At 41.8% G+C, this 14,216-nt stretch overlaps 1 protein-coding gene across 3 annotated transcripts in view; it reads right to left on the minus strand.

The window, feature by feature from the left end:
- The window catches only part of KATNA1 (katanin catalytic subunit A1), a 62,541-nt gene that overhangs the window by 32,104 nt on the left and 16,221 nt on the right, over nt 1-14,216 (minus strand). For all 3 annotated transcript variants that reach the window (XM_054558290.2, XM_063725051.1, XM_024248564.3), the window contains exons 3-4: nt 13,222-13,379; nt 3,776-3,956 (exon numbers count right to left, since the gene is read on the minus strand). In XM_054558290.2, the coding sequence (XP_054414265.1) occupies nt 3,776-3,956; nt 13,222-13,379 (339 nt within the window). The remainder of the gene's footprint in view (nt 1-3,775; nt 3,957-13,221; nt 13,380-14,216) is intronic.

Genomic DNA, 14,216 nt, shown 5'->3' on the forward strand with positions numbered 1-14,216 from the left:
GGTGGCTCACACCTGTAATCACAGCACTCTGGGAGGCTGAGGCAGGTGGACTGCCTGAGCTCAGGGGTTCGAGACCAGACTGGGCAACATGGTGAAACCTCGTCTCTACTAAAATACAAAAAATTAGCTAGGCGTGGTAGCGTGTGCCTGTAGTCGCAGCTAGTCAGGAGGCTGAGGCATGAGAACTGCTTGAACCTGAGAGGTGGAGGTTGTAGTGAGCCAAGATGACGCCACCGCACTCCAGCCTGGGCAACAGAGTGAGACTGTCTCCAAAAAAAAAAAAAAAAGACAAAAACTAACAAATGCTGGTGAGGATTTAAAGAAAGAATTCGTATACAAAGTTCTTGGAAATGTAAGATAATATAGCCACTATGAACAGTATGGAGGTTCCTCATGGGAGGAATAGGATTAATGAACATAGGAGTGCAGATATCTCTGACATATTCGTTTCCTTTCCTTTGGATATACCCAGCATCAGGATTGCTAGATTATATGGTAGTTCTAGTTTTTGTTTTTTAAGGAACCGCCATACTATTATAAACACTATTCACAATAGCCAAGACATGGAATCAACCTAAGTTCCCATCAACAGAAGAATGAATAAAGAAACTGTGGCATGCATATATATATATATATATATATATATATATATGGTGAAATACTATGTACCCATAAAAAAGAATGAAATTCTGTCATTCATGGCAACATGGATGCGTTTGGAGGATATCATGTTAAGAGAAATAAGGCAGGCACAGAAAGATAAATAACACATGTTCTCACTCATGACGAAGCTAAAAAAGTTGATCTCATACACGTACAGAGTAGAATAATGGTTACTAGAGGCTGGGATGGGTAGGGGAAGGTGGGTATATCAGACATTGGTTAACAAATACAAAAGTACAGCCAGATAGGTGGAATGAATTCTAGTGTTCTACAGTGCTATGGGGTGACTGCAATTACTATTATTTTTTAATTTTTTTGAGACAGAGTCTCACTTTGTCTCCCAGGCTGGAGTGCAGTGGCACGATCTTGGCTCACTCCCCCTCCCGGGCTCAAAGAATCCTCCTGCATCATCCTCCCAAGTAGCTGGGATTACAGGTGTGTGCCACCACCCCTGGCTAATATTTTTTTGTATTTTTAGTAGAGACAGGGTTTCACCATGCTGGCCAGGCTGGTCTCGAACTCCTGACCTCAAGTGATCTGCCTGCCTCGGCCTCCCAAAGTGATGGGATTACAGGAGTGAGCCACCACACCCAGCCAGGTGACTGTAATTAAAAACAACTTATGGTACATTTTCAAATAACTAGAAGAACAGATTTTGAATATTCCCAACACAAAGAAATGATAAATGTTTGAGGTGATGGATATGTTAATTACTCTGATTTGATCATTACCCATTGTATATGTGTATTGAATTATCACACTGTACCCCATAAATATGTATGATTATTATGTGTCAAATTAAAAATAACAAACGAAAATTTTTAAAAACCAAAGCAACGTCTACACTCAGCTTTTATAATTAATATAGAAGCAATACTGGCATTAGAAAATTATGATTTTGCAGTCAGTGCAGAAATAGCTGATTCAGACAAGAATCACTGGGTGCTAAAACTAGTAGATGAGATATTGATAAGAAACAGAGTATTTACATAGTCTCAAAGTACCTCCCACAAATTATTACAAGGGTCAAACGGTAAGTTTATTGTGGAGAGACCAAGCAGACACTACCTAACCTACCTAACCAAGCGATCCAACTTATCACCAGTAATAGGACAAACAGAAATCCTACGCCTTCTTTTTTTTTTTTTTTTTTTTTTTGAGACGGAGTCTCACTCAGTCTCCCAGGCTGGAGTGCAGTAGCGCCATCTGGGCTCACTGCAAGCTCCACCTCCCGGGTTCAAGCCATTGTCTTGCCTCAGCCTCCCGAGTAGCTGGGACTACAGGCACCTGCCACTATGCCTGGCTAATTTTTTTGTATTTTTAGTAGAGATGGGGTTTCACCGTGTTAGCAAGGATGGTCTCGATCTCCTGACCTCGTGATCCGCCCATCTCGGCCTCCCAAAGTGTTGGGATTACAGGCGTGAGCCACCGCGCCCGGCCCTGTGCCTTCTCATATGATACACTGAGAGAAAAAAACCATCATACCAATGGTATGCCTGCCAAAAATGAATAATCTTTTTTTTTTTTTTTTTTTTGAGACTGAGTCTCATTCTGTTGGTCAGGCTAGACTGCAGTGGTGTGATCTCAGCTCATTGCAACCTCCGCCTCCCGGGTTCAAGCGATTCTCCGGCCTCAGCCTCCCCAGTAACTGGGATTATAGGTGCCTGCCAACATGCCAACTAATTTTTATATTTTTAGTAGAGATAGGGTTTCACCATGTTGGCCAGGCTAGTCTAGAGCTCCTGGCCTCAAGTGATTCACCTGCCTCGGCCTCCCAAAGTGCTGGGATTGCAGGCATGAGCCACCATGCCTGGCCAAAAAAAAAAAAAAAAGAATAATCTTAATCTAATCCTGAGGAAGTATCAGGCAAGCCCAAACTGAGGAATATTCCACAAAATAACTGGACTGAATTCTTCAAAAATTCGAGTCCAAGAAACGCAAAAGCTGAGATGTTTGTATTAAAAGGGACTAAAGAAACACGATAACTAAATTCGATGTGTGCTTCTACATTGTAATCTGACCTAGCGAGGACAGAAGGGGGAAGATCTCTATATGACATTATTGGGATAATTGGCAAAATTTTATAAAGGTCTGTGGATTAGATGAACAGTACTATAACAATGTAAAATTTACAGCTTCTGATAATTGTGTTGTTTTTTTTTTCTCGAGACAGAGTCTCGCTCTGTTGCCCAGGCTGGAGTGCAGTGGTGCGGTCTCGGCTCACTGCAAACTCCACATCCCGGGTTCACGCCATTCTCCTGCCTCAGCCTCCCGAGTAGCTGGGACTACAGGCACCCACCACCACGCCCGGCTAATTTTTAGTAGAGATGGGATTTCACTGTGTTAGCCGATAATTGTGTTGTTTTTACGTAAAAGAATGTCTTAGTACTCAGGATATACATTCTGAAACATTGAAGGTTAAAGGAGCATTATATATACAACTTCGTCTCAAATGGTTCAGGAAAAGGGTATACAGAGAAAGAAAATGATAAGTCAAAAGGGGCATAATATTAATAATTGGTAAAACTAGGTAAAGTATATATGGAAGTTCCTTATACCATTCCTGCAAATTGTCTGCTAGTCTGAAATTATATCAAAATATAAAGTTACCAAAAAAAGCCAAAATATTTGTTGAATCGCAAGTGGGGAATATCCCAGCCTAGATGTAGTATAACTAGGATTTTATTATAGCGCTGGCAAACTGATGACTACAACTTATTGAAATTTGGGCCAGGCACAATGGCTCACACCTGTAATCCCAGCACCTTGGGAGGCCTGGGGGGGGGCGGGGGCGGATAACCTGAGGTAAAGAGTTCAAGACTAGCCTGGCCAACTTGCTGAAGCCTCATCTTTACTAATAATACAAAAATTAGCTCGATGTGGTGGCGCCCACTTGTAATCCCTGCTATTCGGAAGGCTGAGGCATGAGAATTGCTTGAACCCAGGAGGTGGAGGTTGCAGTGAGCCAAGATCACGCCACTGCACCCCAGCCTGGGTGACAGAGTGAGACTCTGTCTCAAAAAAGGAAAAAAAGAAAAAATAAATTTGTACAGTCTTCATTTTTATGGTTCAGAAATAACTTTTTCATTTATAAAAATCAATTAACATTTACCTTTTCCTCTCTTCCTTTATTCTGTTCTTTCTTTTCACGACAACGAACGGCTTTCCCTCTGTCATTGTGAAGATTCTGTGCAGATGAACGGTGAACTCTGACAGTTGTACTTGGACGATTACCATGTGATTTAGGGTCACTGTACTGAGAAGATTGGCGTTTTCTAGGTCCTGGTGAGGGTCTAATCAAACAAAAACTCATTAATATCATAATCAACTCCACATATGGATGAACACACATACTGTGTAAGTTTGAGTCTATGAACTAAAGAAGCCAATGCAACAACTGAACACAAGACACAACTGAATAAACTTCAGGATGTTGAAACCTAAGATCTAAAATTTAAATCTGGGCCAGGCACGGTGGCTCACACCTGCAATCCTAGCATTTTGGGAGGCCAAGGTGGGTGGATCACTTGAGGTCAGGATCACTTGAGGTCAGGTCAAGACCAGCCCGGCCCACATGGTGAAACCCCGTCTCTACTAAAAATACAAAAAATTAGCCAGGCGTGGTGATGCGCACCTGTAATCTCAGCCACTCGGGAGGCTGAGGCAGGACAATCGTTTGAACCTGGGAGGTGGAGACTGGAGTGAGCCAAGATCACGCCACTGTACTCTATCCTGGGCAACAGAACGAGACTCTGTCTCAAAAAAATAAAAATAAAAAGTAAAAATAAAATAAAATTTAAATCTGACATATCTGTTGGTGATTTAATTAAAGGAATGCAGTATAGTTATATTACAGAAATAATGCAGGGGAAGTAATGGTCACCTCTACTTAGAAAGGAAATTGTTGTATATCAAAGATGAATGTATCTGACTGTTGGAAGCTGAAAAAAAATTATCAGAGAAGAGAGTTTTATCGAGACAACCAAAATATAGTACAAGTATTCAATTCACATTTATCCAGTGGTATATATGTAATTTGGTACCATTTATTTAGAATATACAGATTGAGTATCCCTTATTCAAAATTTTGGGGACCAGAAGTGTTTTGAATTTTGGATTTTTTCAGATTTTGGAATATTTGCATATACATACCAGCTGAGCATCTCTAATCTGAAAATCCACAATCTAAAATGTCCCAATGAGCACTTCCTTTGAGCATGACCTTTGAGTGTCATGTTGGTGCTCAAAAAGTTTCAGTTTTTGAAACATTTTGAATTTTCAGATCAGGGAAGCTCAATCTATACCATAATTTTTGTGTTTTAATTAATAAAATTTAATTGTTTTCCCATTTAAAAAACTGATATAGCACTAGCTATGAACAGTTACTAGAACTCATGTTCAATGCTTTACATTTACATACACCACCTCATTTCACCTTTATGTATTTTTTATTATTATTATTTTTTGAGACAAGGTCTTGCTCTGTTACTGCAGCCTTGACCTCCCAAGCTCAAGCAATCCTCCCACCTCAGCCTCCCGAGTAGCAAGGACTACAGCCACATGGCACCACACAAGGCTAATTTTTGTATTTTGTAGAGACAAGGTCTCACTATGTTGCCTAGGCTAGTATCAAACTCCTGGGCTCAACTGATCCTCCCACCTTGGCCTCCCAAAGAGCTGGGACTACAGGCGTGAGCCCCTGTGTCGGTCCTCGTTTCATGCTTATTTCTGTAGCAGAATTCAGACTTCTCAAATATCCGTTAGGCTCCTACTCTGCTCCCAGATTTGGTTGCAGCCATTTACAAGGGGGAAAACAAACAAACAAAAAAGGAGTCCTATTCTCAAATAAACCACAGTATAGTTAAACAGACAGAAGCTATGTAAAGCTAGGCACGTATACTAGATGGTGTGAAACAGACCTAGTGCCATGGCAATGGGAATGGCCTCATGAAGACAGAAAAGAAACTGGGACTGGAAATGCAGGAGTTGAACTAAACAAGAGGGTACAATTATAGACAGAACATCAATAAAGAAAAGCAAAGAAACAAAAATGAGCTTAATCTATGTAAAGGATAATACAGACACCAGTCTAACACATAATGCTGAACATTAAGCGATAATACTGAGCAGAAATGGTTCGGTACACAGAAGATATAAATACCAGTTCAAGAGGCTTAGCTTTTAGCTAACTGCCAACAAGGATCTACTGAAAACATTTTAGAAAGATTAGTCTAATACTGAACGTGATATACTGATAAAGAAAACACAGAAAGCAGTGAGATGTCTGTGATTACAAAAGTTACTGAGACATGAGATAAGGGCCTAGTTTAAGGCAGTAACAATGAGAAGAGTCTCAGAGACATGCTATTAGTAAAGACACTCCAGGCAGGGCACGGTGGCTCACAATCCCAGCACTTTGGGAGGCTGAAGTGGGTAGATCACGTGAGGCCAGGAATTCGAGACCAGCCTGGCCAACATGGCAAAACTCCATCTCTACTAAAAATACAAAAAATTAGCTGGGTGTGGTGGCACGCACCGGTAATCCCAGCTACTCAGGAGGCTGAGGCAGAAGAATCACTTGAACCCGGGAGGCAGAGGTTGCAGTCAGCCAAGATTGCGCCACTGCACTCCAGCCTGGGAAACAGACCGCGACTGTCTCAAAAAAAAAAAGAAAAGACACTCCTAGGCTGGGTGCGGTGGCTCACGCCTGTAATCCCAACACTGTGGGAGGCCGAGGCAGGTGGATCACCTGAGGTCAGGAGTTCAAGACCAGCCTGGCCAACATGGTGAAACCCTGTCTCTACTAAAAATACAAAAATTAGATGGGCATGGTGCTGTGGACCTGTAATCTCAGCTACTTGGGAGGCTGAGGCATGAGAATCACTTGAACCCAGGAGGCAGAGGTTGCAGTGAGCCGAGCTCATGCCACTGCACTCCAGCCTGCATGACAGAGTGAGACTCCATCTGAAAAAAAAAAAAAAAAGACACTCCCAGATATGGAAAGTTGAGAATGAGAATTTGGGAGGATGATAACGCCAAACTAACGTGTATGTGAAGCAATGATGGGGGTTCAATTTTGGATTCAGGAAATATTCCTGTGTATGTATTTTTCCCTTTGCTAGAGAAATAATACAAAATAGACACTGACATATAATAAAGTATAGTTGGCCTTCCATATCTGCAGATTCCACAATGTGGAGTCAACCAATTGCCAATGAAAAATATTTTGAAAATAAAGATGGTTGAGTTGGTACTGAACATGTACAAACCTTTTTTTTGTCATTATTCTCTTTATAATATAGTGAAACAACTATTTATATAACATTTACTTTTACATACAATGTTACATATAACATTGTATTAGGTGTTACAAGTAATCTAAATATGATTTAAAGCATACAGGAGGATTTGTGCAGGTTATATGCAAATATACACCATCTGGCTGGACGCAGTGGCTCATGCCTGTAATCCCAGCACTTTGGGAGGCTGAGGCAGGTGGATCACCTGAGGTCAGGAGTTCGAGAACAGCCTGGCCAACATGGTGAAACCCCGTCTCTACTAAAAATACAAAAAATAGCCTGGTGTGGTGGCAGGTGCCTATAATCCCAGCTACTTGGAAAGCTGAGGCAGAAGAATCACTTGAACCCAGGAGGCGGAGGTTGCAGTGAGCTGAGGTCATGCCACTGCACTCCAGCCTGGGCAACAGAGTGAGACTCCATCTTAAAAAATAATAATAATAATAATTTCAACAACAACCCTTACTGTCATAGACTTACATATGTGTGTGTGTATCAGCGGTGCATCAAACAGTACATCAGGTAATATTAAGTGCTATCAAGAAGAATAAAGAAGGGGGCCAGGCATGGTGGCTCATGCCCATAATCCCAGCACTTTGAGGCTGAGGCAGGTGGATCATTTGGGGTCAGGAGTTTGAGACCCGTCTGGCCAACATGGAGAAACCCCATCTCTACTAAAAATACAAAAATTTGGCCGGCCGTGGTGGCTCACGCATGTGATCCGAGCACTTTGGGAGGCCAAGGCAGGTGGATCACTTGAGGTCAGGAGTTCAAGACCAGGCGGACAGATCACTTGAGGTCAGGAGTTCGAGACTAGCCTGGCAAACATGGTGAAACCCTGTCTCTACTAAAAATACAAAAAAATTAGCTAGGCATGGTGGTGCATGCCTGTAATCCCAGCTACTTGGGAGGCTGAAGCAGGAGAATTGCTTGAACCTGGGAGACGGAGGTTGCAGTGAGCCAAGATTACACCACTGCATTCCAGCCTGAACGACAGAGTGAGACTCCATCTCAAAAAAAAAAAAAAAAAAAAAAAAAAAAAAGCTGGGTAATTATTCCAGCTACTCAGGAAGCTGAGGCATGAGAATTGCTTGGACCCAGGAGGTAGAGGCTACAGTGAGCTGAGATGCACTATTGCACTCCAGCCTGGGTGACAGAGCGAGACTCAAAAAAAAAAAAAAAAAAAGAAGGGCAAGGGGCTACAGGATCATTGGGGGTGGTTTTTAGATGGCATGGTCAGAGACAGACTTTCTGAGGTGACAACTGAGTAGAGAGCTAAATGAAAGAAGGGAACAGGTCATTCAGCACTGGAGCTGAGGGAAAGGCAGGTAAAAGGAGTGAAGCATTTGTGGGCTTGGCTTGTTCAAGGCCACAGCACAGTGCCTGAGGGAGAGAGCTGTATGAACTTAGGTCCCAGAGGCTGTGGGGAACCAGGTCTCATAGGGCTTGAAAGACATGAAAACTCCGGGTTTTATTCTGTGAGATGGGAAGATATTTGAGGGAAATCAGCTGACATTTGAAAAGAATCACATCTAGTGGCATTTAAGCTATGTCTAACCTTTTCTATATAAGGCTTCAATGAACCTCCTTGTACTCACACTTTTTTTTTTTTTAAATGGAGTGTCTGTTGCCCAGGCTGGAGTGCAGTGGCGCAATCTCGGCTCACTGCAAGCTCCGCCTCCCAGGTTCACGCCACTCTCCTGCCTCAGCCTCCCGAGTAGCTGGGACTACAGGCGCCTGCCACCATGCCCAGCTAATTTTTTTTTGTATTTTTAGTAGAGATGGGGTTTCACTGTGTTAGGCAGAATGGTTTCGAACTCCTGACCTTGTGATCTTCCCACCTCGACCTCCCAAAGCGCTGGGATTACAGGCGTGAGCCACCGTGCCTGGCCTGTACTCACATTTTTTGTGTACAATTCTAGGAGAGAATACTGGATCAGTTGAATCTGTTCTTTAATGGTACTAAAATTTAGGTGATGATAAGGTTAGGATCACCAACACAGGTGAAGAAAGAATTACTCTCGGCCAGGAGCGGTGGCTCACACCTGTAATCCCAGCACTTTGGGAGGCCAATGCAGGTGGATTACGAGGTCAGGAGTTCGAGATCAGCCTGGCCAACAAGGTGAAACCCCGTCTCTACTAATAATACAAAGATTAGCCAGGCATGGTGGCGCACACCTGTAGTCCCAGCTACACGGGAGGCTGAGGCAGGAGAATTGCTTGAACCCGGGAGGCAGAGGTTGCAGTGAGCCGAGATTGTGCCACTGCACTCCAGCCTGGGCAACAGAGCGAGACTCTATCTCAAAAAAAAAAGAAAAAGAAAAAAAAAAAAAAAGAAGGACTATCTTAAGCATGAGTACAAATAAAGACTAATAGAAAAATAAAAAGAATCTTAAAAGATACCCAGTTAAGGGAGCAAGTAAAATAAATTATAGGAAGAAACAGATGCCACAGATAAAGTCAAAAAGGAAAACTTAACAGTAATCTAGAGCATTCAAAATCAGGAACAGAAAACAATACTGAAGAAAGCAAGAAGCAATAAGAAGGAACACCATTTAGGGCTTAACTTCCCACCACCCCTCAGAGGAAATCCTCCCTCTCTGCTTGTAAGACTGAGGTGACCAAATATTTCACTAAATTCAGAATCAACTGATTTCCCACTGGGAACATCTATTTGTTGGAAAGATCTTACCAATAACTGAGAGGAGTTATAGGACTGTTAGAGGCTGAATGTTTGTGTCCTCCCCAAAATTCATACTTTAAAGCCCCAGTGCCCAATATGACTATTAGGAGTAAGGAAGTAAGTAAGAGTCCCTGATGTGAAAGAGCTCACTCACTCTCTCTGTCATGTGAGCACACAGAGAGAAGGTGGCTGTCTGCTCAGGAAGAGAGCCCTCACCTGGAACCAAATTGGCCACGTCTTGATCTTGGACTTCCCAGACTCGAGAAGTGTGAGAAACAAATTTCTGTTGTTTAAGCCACCCAGTGTATGGTATTTTGTTATGGTAGCCCAAGCAGACTAATACAAGACCCAAGTGATGATTCTCCAGAAGGAGAAAAGAAAAGAGCAAGTAAATAAGAATAAAACAAATTAACAGACAAAAGCAAAAACACAACTTGACTCATCTATTAGTTCTACTTCTGAAATTAGGGGAAAAAATTATAAATGTGGAAAAATTTTTACTCACAACTATTCACTGCAACTTTATTTATAATAATGAAAAAAGAGGGGAAAAAACATTAAGAGCATGGTTAACTATATAGGTTACATACCAGTCAGAACAGTGGCAAATAACTCTTAAAAAACTGCAGAGAAAAAGATCTGACATGGTTTATAAATCATAAATGTTTAAAATATGAAGAGCAAATTACTTAACCTATCTTAGCTTATCCTCATCAGAAACTGGGGCTAAAAAAATTAGTACCTACCTTCTAAGGTGGTTTTGAGAATTAAATAATACATGTAAAACAACCAACACAGTACCTGGCACACAGTAATATGCAATGATTGTTGACTATTATTAGGATTTTTCTTAAAAGGGGGTTCAATGTTGTAAATTATGGATATAGCACAACTACAACTATGAAAATAATGCATAAAAGAACAGAAGGAAACAAACTAGGATGACTATGTGATTTTCCCCCTACTTCAATGAATTTTTCTATTTTTCTTTAATGAGCTACTGTGTTTTAGTGAACTATTATGTAATATAACAGAAAATGTAATTATGTGAAAGTGCTTATGAGGCACGGGAAAAATTTAGTAAATATCCAAAGGATATCAGGAGTCAGTAACAGAACATTAGTACAGTCCTTTTATGTGGAGATTAAAAAAACAAAAGTGGCAGCTGGGTGCAGTGGCTCACGCCTGTAATCCCAGCACTTTGGGAGGCCAAGGCGGGTGGATCACCTGAGGTCAGGAGTTCAAGACCAGCCTGGCCAAGACGGTGAAACCCCGTCTCTACTAAAAATACAAAAATTAGCTGGGCGCGGTGGCGCGTGCCTGTAATTCCAGCTACTTGGGAGGCAGAGACAGGAGATTGCTTGAACCGGGAGGCGGAGGTTGCAGTGAGCCGAGATCGTGCCACTGCACTCCAGCCTGGGCAACAGAGCAAGACTCTGTCTCAAAAAAAATAAAAATAAAAATGAAAGTGGCTAAGAAATAATCAATACTCATTAACTGATTTTAAATATCAAGAACATGATGGTATGGGTCTTCTCAAAATGTGACCTATGGACCACCGACATCAGAATCACCTGTAGATTCTTGAGTTCTACCTGCTATCTACCATATCAGACTCTCTGGGAGTGATGCCCCTAAATGCACATTTTTAATTAGAGATTGTTAGGACTGCTATAGCAGAGAGTGCCAGCTTTGTAATCATTATTATAAAACACAATATATCTAGGTTCAAATCCTAGCTCTACCAGTTATCAGTTTTGTGATAGTGGAGAAAAGTTACCCAACCTTATTGTACCTCAGCTGTCTTATCTGAAATACAGGGAAAATATGACTTATTTGGAAGGCTTATTGTAACAAATAAAATAACACCTATAGCCTAAAATAGTTCAAGACACTGTGGGTGTATAATCCAGCACCTGTATTATAAAATACAACCAGGCCGGGTGTGGTGGCTCACGCCTGTGATCTCAGCTCTTTAGGAGGCCAAGGTGGGCGAATCACGAGGTCAGGAGTTCGAGACCAGTCTGGCCAACATAGTGAAACCCTGTCTCTACTAAAAACACAAAAAATTAGCTGGGCATGATGGCAGGTGCCTGTAATTCCAGCTACTTGGGGGGGTTGAGGCAGGAGAATTGCTTGAACTCAGGAGGCAGAGGTTGCAGTGAGCCGAGATCATGCCACTGCACTCCAGCCCAGGCGACAGAGTGAGACTCCATCTCAAAAAACAAATAAATAAAATAAAATAAAATACAACCAAGGCTGGTCCGAAGGTAGTGAGTTATCTCGATTGTTTATAGTCAGTTACAGATCAAACTCCTTGTTCTATTCTTCCCCTCCTTCTCACTACTGCACTTAACTAGTCTTAAAAACAAACAAACAAACAAACAAACAAGAAATCAGAGTTGCAATGACAAAATGTTAAAACTGAAAACCATCTGAGCAACATCTTAAGGCACGGTTAACGGGCAATGAACCTGGGAAGTCATAAGCGTTCTTTCTAGAAAGACATGACACAGTCAATATTTAAATTTATTATACAAACTAGGAAATCTATTATGTAAGTGAAATAGATAACATCCACCTGCACACTTGTCAGTTTAAAAATGTGCAGTAAAACTATGCATGATTGGCTAGTTACAGCATTTCAGTAAATATCAGTATCACTAGTTGTTCATTTGCTGGCACTTGGTAGTAGGAAGTTGGGGAAAAAAAGCCAGAGAAAACCCTACAATTCAGAACATTTTATTTTTACTGTTCTCTATGAATTAAAAAGCCCATTTTTTTCAATTTTAGCAAATTTAGAAAAATTTTCCATTTTTTGTTATAGCTTGATGAAAAGACGTATTCTGTGATCCTTGTTTGAGAACCACTGTTAGTCTAACTTAATCTCTTTGCATAAGAAAAATCTGAGGCCTGGCTGGGCGTGGTGGCTCAGGCCTGTAATCCCAGCACTTTGGGAGGCTGAGGCAGGTGGATCACAAGGTGAGGAGATCGAGACCAGCCTGGCCAACATGGTGAAACCCCGTCTCTACTAAAATACAAAAAATTAGCCGGGCATGGTGGTGTGTGCCTGTAGTCCCAGCTGTTCAGGAGGCTGAGGCAGGGAAGTCGCTTGAACCCAGGAGGTGGAGGTTGCAGTGAGCCGAGATCGTGCCACTGCACTCCAGCCTCGTGACAGAGCGAGACTCTATCTTAAAAAAAAAAAAAGAAAAAAAAGAAAAATCTGAGGTCTAAAAAGGTTCTATTATTTTCCCAAAGCTACAGAGAGTGGCAAAGACAGACATAGAGCTTGGATATTTCAATTCCTAATCCCATTTTCCTTCCGCAAGATAACACTGTCTCTACCACTGTAAGGTCATTCACAAAAGCATATTTTTAAATTATTCCTACCTAAATCTTATTTTTTGAAATAGGTCAAAAAGGCACAAGGTTCAAGACCAGTGAGTTATAAAAGAGAGAACGTTCAGTAAAGAAAACTCCCTCCCATTCCTGTCTCTCAGCCACCCCATCCTCCTCCTAAATATAATCAATGCTATAAGCTTCTTGGGCTAACTGGTTTCTTAAAAGGTTTCCACTTACCTTCGTTCAACAGGTACAGGCATGGACCAGACTTCTCCCTCAGAAGCTGGAAGGTCATGCTGTGCCGCTTTCAAGGGAGTGCTGTCTAGTTTAAAGCTCTCTAGTGTTTTCATAATATCTTTAACATGTTTAGCTTCCACATTTATTTCCTGCCAAACCTGATTTCAAAGAAGAAGATGGATCTTTAAATTTCTATAATATATCACTGTCAAAATTAAATGAGGGCCATTTACTAGAGATGTTACACAACTCCATTTTGATATCAGATATCCAGTAAACCACATCAAGATATTCTATCAAAATGTTGATAACAGTTCATTAAATTTATGTTTTCAATTGCAATTTTTTTTTTTTTTTTTTTGAGATGGAGTCTTGCTCTGTTGCCCAGGCTGGAGTGCAGTGGCATGATCACTCTCGGCTCATTGCAAGCTCCGCCTCCTGGGTTCAGGCCATTCTCTTGCCTCAGCCTCCCCAGTAGCTGGGACTACAGGCGCCCGCCACCAGGTCTGGCTAATTTTGTGTATTTTTAGTAGAGACAGGGCTTCACCATGTTAGCCAGGATGGTCTTGATCTCCTGACCTCGTGATCCACCCGCCTAGGCCTCCCAAAATGCTGGGATTACAGGCATGAGCCACTGCGCCCGGCCCTCAATTGCAAAATTAATTCTGATAAAATGAATTAAAACATCCAGGATAGGAAACATCCACGCCTGTAATCCCAGCACTTTAGGGAGGCTGAGGCGGATGGATCACTTGAGCTCAGGAGTTTGAGACAAGCCTGGCCAACATGGTAAAAACCCCATCTCTACTAAAAATACAAAAAATTAGCTGGGCATGGGGGCAGGCGCCTATAGGCCCAGCTACCTGGGAGGCTGAGGCAGGGGAATCTCTTGAGCCCAGGAGGTGGAGGTTGCAGAGAGCCAAGATCACGCCACTGCACTCCAGCCTGGGCAACATAGCAAGAATCTGTCTCAAAAAAAAAAAAAAAAAAATCCA

This window comes from Pongo abelii, chromosome 5 (genome assembly GCF_028885655.2).
Source record: "Pongo abelii isolate AG06213 chromosome 5, NHGRI_mPonAbe1-v2.0_pri, whole genome shotgun sequence".
NCBI lineage: Eukaryota > Metazoa > Chordata > Mammalia > Primates > Hominidae > Pongo > Pongo abelii.